Source organism: Triticum aestivum, chromosome 1B (genome assembly GCF_018294505.1).
Source record: "Triticum aestivum cultivar Chinese Spring chromosome 1B, IWGSC CS RefSeq v2.1, whole genome shotgun sequence".
NCBI classification, from domain to species: Eukaryota; Viridiplantae; Streptophyta; class Magnoliopsida; order Poales; family Poaceae; genus Triticum; species Triticum aestivum.
In genome coordinates this window covers 361528598-361536064 of record NC_057795.1, presented here as the reverse complement: position 1 = coordinate 361536064, position 7467 = coordinate 361528598, and the positions used below count along the sequence as shown (strand labels likewise).

The 7467-nt window shown below is 45.2% G+C and overlaps 1 protein-coding gene across 2 annotated transcripts; it reads left to right on the top strand.

Annotated features, from left to right (window-relative positions):
- The first annotated feature begins 955 nt into the window (after nucleotides 1-955).
- Nucleotides 956-6236, top strand: LOC123124196 (probable S-adenosyl-L-methionine-dependent RNA methyltransferase RSM22, mitochondrial). 2 transcript variants are annotated; one of them, XR_006461016.1, is made up of 13 exons: nucleotides 956-1156; nucleotides 1251-1528; nucleotides 1630-1703; nucleotides 1779-1873; nucleotides 3696-3793; nucleotides 3900-3983; nucleotides 4073-4153; nucleotides 4243-4347; nucleotides 4422-4517; nucleotides 5049-5128; nucleotides 5258-5346; nucleotides 5437-5873; nucleotides 5985-6236. XR_006461016.1 is itself a non-coding variant. In XM_044544860.1 (12 exons), the coding sequence occupies exons 1-12, from the start codon at nucleotides 1021-1023 to the stop codon at nucleotides 5772-5774; spliced, it is 1554 nt and encodes a 517-aa protein (XP_044400795.1). In that variant the 5' UTR covers nucleotides 956-1020; the 3' UTR covers nucleotides 5775-6236. The 2 variants fall into 2 exon arrangements, 1 of the variants encoding a protein (XP_044400795.1); XM_044544860.1 differs by having other exon boundaries at nucleotides 5437-6236.
- Nucleotides 6237-7467: the final 1231 nt, after the last annotated feature.

Sequence of the window (7467 nt, the reverse complement as noted above, 5' to 3'; positions counted from 1 at the left end):
CATCGTTTGTGTGGACTTTGGTGGATCTTTTGGTGAACTATTGTGCAATTTCTATGTCCGGAGCTGATCTACGTAGTTTGATCGATGTTGTATGACATAGTATGAATATAGGGGTTCGGATATGAGAAACACATATGTGGACGACGCAATTTGAGAAGTGTCCGGTTACTGTCTGCAGACGTGTTCGGACGCATCCACGGGCGTTTGAGGGCCCGGATTTGCCAAGTCCAGCTGGAGATGCTCTTACATGGCTAACATTGAAGTGGAACTAGATTGCCGATCTCATATGTGATCGAAACTTTGATATGTTGCCAAAATGAATTTCACCATACTTCGTCGGAAAAGTTACCATTGAAGTACTATTACAGTATATGTGGATTGCACTAGCCCTTTCCATTAGTTCACACATTTGGTTGCATTGGCTAGTGTATGAAGCTTAACATGGTATCAGAGCTAAGGTTTTGGGTTTAAGTCCTGTCTTTCGCAATTTATTAAAAATTGCTGGTGGCCCCCTTTGTGTCCACGTAGTGGCCTCTTGAGTTATACGTGAGTTTCGCGTGTTGTCGCTCTTTTCCGGTTGCACGTGTTGACCTGTCTTACCTGTCACACGTAAGAGGGGATGTTACAGTATATGTACATTGCACCAGCCCTTTTCATTAGTTCGCACTTTTGATTGCGTTGGCTAGTGCATGAATCTTAACAAGTAGTACAAGTGAGTTCGTGGACCTTCTCTTTGGTGTTGGTAGGCTACCAACTCCAAACATGAGTGCAATTGCGTGTGTGCATTTATATGGATGAGTGTATGCGCATGTATATGAGCGCTTGCGTCGGTACTGTGTTAAAAAAACAGTTTTGGATACGTAGAACACGCATTCAGGAGCATCAGAGTTTTCCCTAAAAAAAAAAAGAGCACCAGGGTTTCTTCTGCAAATATACATGCACCAACTAGACACCGCTCGATCTGAGTCGTTCGCGTCAGGAGTCGGTCAGTCTCTGAACGCCGCCGCGCGAGAGAGAGCCATGGCGGCCGCACTGTTGCCAGAGACGGCGTCGCGGCTGCTGACTCCGGAGACCCTCCGAACGGCGGCCAAGCAGTCTCAGGGCATCCACCTTGTCCCCATCTCCCTCCGCCGCGCCATCAAGCGCTACCTCCGCGGTAACTCCCATTCCCACCCCTCCCTCCCGCCCACCACCTGCTCGACAAATTGCTCCGCGCTAACGCTTCCACGGCTGCCGCCGTGCTCGCGCAGACCAGGACAAGACGCACATGCACCGAAAGGTGCTGCTGCTTTCGTCCTCCTTCGAGCGCGCAAAGGGCACCGGTGCCGAGCTGGCTGCGGCGTCAACCCGTAGCGCACTCCTCGACGACCCCCATGCGCCTGCGAGTGCCGAGCAGCGGACTGCACGGTGGAAGGTTCAGTCCTCCTACGGAGATATCGGCCTTCGGTACCGCGAGGATGAGACGGTCGCGTATGTCGCCTCCCGCATGCCTGCAATCTACGCCGCATGCCACCGCGTGCTCCGTGAGGTCCGAGAACCACCAGGCTCCCTTTTTGTTGTTCCCGTCCCCAGTGAGTTAAGTTCGCCCACTGGGATGTTTTCATGGACTCAAGCGTGGCTTTGCTGCAGGTTCGTCGTCGGTCTCCAGGTTTTGCACCTAAGAACGTGTTGGACTTTGGAGCGGGGCCAAGCTCAGCACTTTGGTGCGTATGACCTATTTGACAATTTTTTTATTAAGTTTTCACTTTGCACAACCTAATGTCGCTACAAGAATGCAGGGCAATGAGGGCAGTGTGGCCGAAGTCCATAGAGAGGGTTAATTTGATCGAGCCCTCCAAAGAAATGCAGAGAGCGGGACAGACCCTTCTTGATAGTAAGCTACGCTTTTTCTTGCTTAAATGATACTCCTCTGTACCAAAATATAAGACGTTTTTGCAGTTCAATTCAATGAACTGCAAAAACATCTTATATTTTGATACGGAGGTAGTACAATTCATATCTCAGTAATGTGATTGATTACTAGCATGTCAGAATTTGGTTCAGTATAACGATTTTTATAAACAACAACAACAACAACAACAACAACAACAACAACAAAGCCTTTAGTCCCAAACAAGTTGGAGTAGGCTAGAGGTGAAACCCATAAGATCTCGCGACCAACTCATGGCTCTGGCACATGGATAGCAAGCTTCCACGCACCCTTGTCCATAGCTAGTTCTTTGGTGATACTCCAATCCCTCAGGTCTCTCTTAACGGACTCCTCCCATGTCAAATTCGGTCTACCCCGACCTCTCTTGACATTCTCTGCACGCTTTAGTCGTCCGCTATGCACTGGAGCTTCTGGAGGCTGCGCTGAATATGCCCAAACCGTCTCAGACGATGTTGGACAAGCTTCTCTTCAATTGGTGCTACCCCAACTCTATCTCGTATATCATCATTCCGGACTCTATCCTTCCTCGTGTGGCCACACATCCATCTCAACATACGCATCTCCGCCACACCTAACTGTTGAACATGTCGCCTTTTAGTCGGCCAACACTCAGCGCCATACAACATTGCGGGTCGAACAGCCGTCCTGTAGAACTTGCCTTTTAGCTTTTGTGGCACTCTCTTGTCCCAGAGAATGCCAGAAGCTTGGCGCCACTTCATCCATCCGGCTTTAATTCGATGGTTCACATCTTCATCAATACCCCCATTCTCCTGCAACATTGACCCCAAATATCGAAAGGTGTCCTTATGAGGTACCACCTGCCCATCAAGGCTAACCTCCTCCTCACACCTAGTAGTACTGAAACCGCACATCATGTACTCGGTTTTAGTCCTACTAAGCCTAAACCCTTTCGATTCCAAGGTTTGTCTCCATAACTTCCTATTTACCCCCGTCTGACTATCGTCAACTAGCACGACATCATCCGCAAAGAGCATACACCATGGGATATCTCCTTGTATATCCCTTGTGACCTCATCCATCACCAAGGCAAAAAGATAAGGGCTCAAAGCTTACCCTTGATGCATTCCTATCTTAATCGGGAAGTCATCAGTGTCGACATCACTTGTTCGAACACTTGTCACAACATTATCGTACATGTCCTTGATGAGGGTAATGTACTTTGCTGGGAATTTGTGTTTCTCCAAGGCCCACCACATGACATTCCGTGGTATCTTATCATAGGCCTTATCCAAGTCAATGAACACCATATACAAGTCCTTCTTTTGCTCCCTATATCTCTCCATAAGTTGTCGTACCAAGAAAATGGCTTCCATGGTCGACCTCCCAGGCATGAAACCAAACTGATTTTTGGTCACGCTTGTCATTCTTCTTAAGCAGTGCTCAATGACTCTCTCCCATAGCTTCATTTACTGATTTTTATCATGGAAAATAATACCATAGCCACATTGCAGCAAAATTATTTTGAACTTTTGTAAATCGCATTGTTTTGTCTTTTGTTTGCGTAACTTGGATTACTATTTAGTGGCCTTCACTTACCAATTCCATGGTGGTGCTTTTAATGGCAAGCACTGAAAGTATCTGATTGCTTTGTTAGTGCCTTGCTAATTTACATTTGTGAATTTGCTGATAGATTTTGGGTTATACCGTTTGCTGTGCAAATGTATATATATTTGGGGGGCTTGCCACTGTCTACAAATGTTGCTGATAAATTTATCGGCACTGTCTAATCTGCAAATATTTTCAGATTTGAAGGGATTGCCACTTATCCACAGCTATGATAGCATCCAAGAGTTGAACCGCAGCATCGAGAAACATGAGCGACGTCACGACCTTGTAATATCAGTAAGTTTTTACCTCTTTCCTCTGTAATGTTTCATGCTGTATTGAATTGTTTATATTTAGTTGCTTATGTTTGAACCTGCACTGAATATTTTTCCTCAATCTGTAGTCTTACGCACTTGGGGAGATTCCTTCATTGAATGACCGTATAACAATTGTGAGGCAACTTTGGGACCTAACAAAAGATGTTTTGGTATAATGACCCCTTTTCTCTCATGTTTGTGCGTGCTTATGGGGGATATCATTTTACTTTTGTATCTGATAAACATGATTCATTTTAAGGTTTTGTTAGAGCCTGGAACTCCTCAAGGGTCAAAGATTATAAGCCAAATGCGCTCATATATCCTTTGGATGGAAAAGAGAGTATGTACTCAGTTCATGATTAAGTATTCAGATATTTGACGTATTCCCTGACAGTGTAGCATTGAATTACATAATATTTGTTCTCCCAGAAGTGCCGCAAGAGCGAAAAATCTACAGGTGCTGCTCCAAGTAAAATGAAGAGTATGGTTCTTCAAGAAGATTTGCTGAAAGATGGTGCCTTTGTGGTTGCCCCGGTGAGTTGAAACCGCAAATGATCCAGTCTTAGTGTGTGTTTCCGAGTAAAGCTAATTTCGTTCTATCATATCAGTGTCCTCATGATGGTCGGTGTCCGTTGGAGAATTCAGATAAATACTGCCACTTTGTTCAGAGATTGGAGAGGACGTCATCACAGCGTATCTACAAGGTTCATTTTCCTTTTCACCTGTTCTATTACTTTCCTTTCATGTTGTATGCTACTCCCTCCGTCCCAAAATAAGTGTCTCAACCTTAGTTCAACTTTGTACTAAAGTTAGTACAAAGTTGAGACACTTATTTTGGGATAGGATGCATTCTTGTCAGTTAGTGGCGAAAATTTACATACCAAGCATCTAAATCAGTAAGAGATATTGATATCACAATCATCTATTAATCTCGGATTGAAAAATTCTATCAGGACTATGAGTTGCATGATTGATTAGCAGTTTATGCATCTAGGATAGGCATCAAGCTCTCCAAAATCGTGCTGATCTCAAACCAGTACTTTTAGCAGTAGAGGATTGCAACAAATCTTAATATGCTTTTGAACACTATGCTTTTCACTTTTGAGGAGCTCACTGAAGTAATTCCTTTTTCAACTTTTGTATAAGATCTGCAAAATTGTATACACATTTTTAATAAATAAACAAACCTTGTAATTATTAGGCTTTTAAAATCCTGTTTTGAATGTTTAATGCAGAGGTCAAAAGGTGTGCCTTTGCGTGGTTTTGAGGATGAGAAATTCTGTTATGTTGCTTTAAGAAGGGGCAAGCGACCAGAGTAAGTGCTTGTGATTCTGAAGCCAGCTTTATGCAATCATTACTAATATGTGCACCTTGTTTAGATCATTATATGCTCCTGCAAGTACATGCTGGACTTAATAACAATTCCTCCTTATCTCTGAACTAGGGAAGCTTGGCCACTTGATGGAATGAAATTTGATACTCTTAAAGAACGTCATGCCAAGAGAAGCCCAGAAGATCTTATCATTGACTATGGTGATTATCGATCATTGATCACTTGTCTAATCCTTCCTTATATGAATATTTTGAAAATTATGTTTACTATTGTTCTTCCTTTTTTCTTAGACGATCAATTTCCAAGTGGGGAAGATGAAGAAGCTCCTGACAGCGACGAGGACAGTTTGGTCCCATATGCTTCTGATACACAAGAACTAAGTCTATTCCATGAGAGTGGAGAGGAGGAGGAAGAGGAACCCATCCGTGCTGATCTTGGAGGAGGCTGGGGCCGGATTATATACAGCCCCATTCGAAGAGGAAGACAAGTACAGATGGATGTTTGCCGTGCCACCAAACGGGATGCGTCTGAAGGCGCGTTCGAGCGTGTGGTGGTCACACAAAGCAAGAACCCTGCTTTGCATCTTCAGGCCCGGAAGTCGCTTTGGGGTGACCTTTGGCCATTTTAGGCTACAGATTCTTCAAGCTTGGTTGTAGCCACATTTTAGGGGGCTCCCAGTCTGTTCAACAGTGGACTCGCTCGGTGAAAGTAGAATCTGGCGTTAGTGGTAACTTTTGTTTCATCGGTATTTGTTTTTGAAAGGTTTTGCTTCTTCCATGCATTTATATATTTGTAACGGAGCTAGTCAGCAAACCTCATCTCAATTTCTTGATATCAGGTATGTGCCGGAGCTCTGAGGTTGGAACTCTGCATCATTGCAACGCTGTTCGCCAACAATGTAACTGCTTACCATCATTGGATAATAATAACAGCCAACAGCCCAGCACCTAATAATATCAAATGTACTCCCTACGTACCTTGTTTTGGTACAGAGGTAGTACCTCCTAATATTCATAACATCCTATTTATACGATTGAGCTTGCGTGAATATCTTATACATGATCAGATGAAATTGATGCGATTGCTTTTCCTTCTTCTGTGACTCAAGCAACTTACTTCCTCTGACTGTGGTTAGAAACTCTGGAGGTTTAGGATTGTTCGCCTTCCCAGCCTCCAAGCAATCTGGCTCGATGTAAAGCACGACTAGAATTGGACGTGCTGCTTTGCAGCTTAAAATCTGTAACCACCAATCCTTTTTCTAATCTGAAGAGAAAAGATTATCACCAGTGTAACTTGTCCGCCTGTCACACCTGCACCAACTGGTGGTGCCACGGTGGACTAGCCGTACAAGAGACAAGTCATCGGGCGAAGTCAGCAGTGGGCCACAGGCCGGGTCGCGTGAGCTATATGACAGCCCTTGCGTGGGCGAGTGAGGCATGTGTTGTGTGTGTACTTTCTAAACCTCATCCTATACCCTGAATCTAATCTTTCCTCTGCTGCAAGTAAAGCTCTCCTTCCTCGCTCCTTCTCTGTGATCTCATCTCCTTTCCCCTAGTGCGATCCCAATCGAGTCTCGGGTTCGTCACAACTGGTATTCAGAGCCTCCATCGTTCCCTGCCCAAAAAAATTCTCCGGCGCCGCTTCCCCTTTTCCTTGATCGATCAGTAACATCCACTGCTTTAGGTGTTGATTTGCTCCGGCAAATCGATGGGAAATTCCAAGCAGGGTTAGATCGGCTTGGAGCAAGGTCATGGCGCCGCCATCCAAGCCATCGGCTCAAACTAGGCACATCCTCCTCGCCATGTCGGAGTCATCCGAAGAACTCAAGTCCATGCTATCGTCCCTCCTCACGCGGTTCGACGAGAGTAAGCTCGCCGACGACAAGCACTTGGCTCACGCACCTGCACCACCAAGTAGATCTGACACAGGCCGACGTCGACGAGGTGTGCCAGCAACACGAGACTACACCCCCGCCACCCACTACATCACTAAACGGCCGGCACCCGAACAATGGGGCGGCCCTCATACAGGCTCTTCCTCCACTCCGGTGGACCAGCACCCCAGATCGGGAGTCCACAGGCCGCCGGTTCGCCTCGCCAACAACAAACCGCCCCTACTTCCGACCCGTCCAGGAGGCGGCTGTGATACGTCTCTAACGTATCTATAATTTTTTATTGTTTCATGCTATTATAGTATCAATCCTGAATGTTTTATATGCAATTATATGTCATTATATATCATTTTTTGCAACTAAGTAGTGCCAAGTGCCAGTTGCTATTTTTTGCCTGTTTTTAATTTTCCAAAATATCAGTACGAAATGA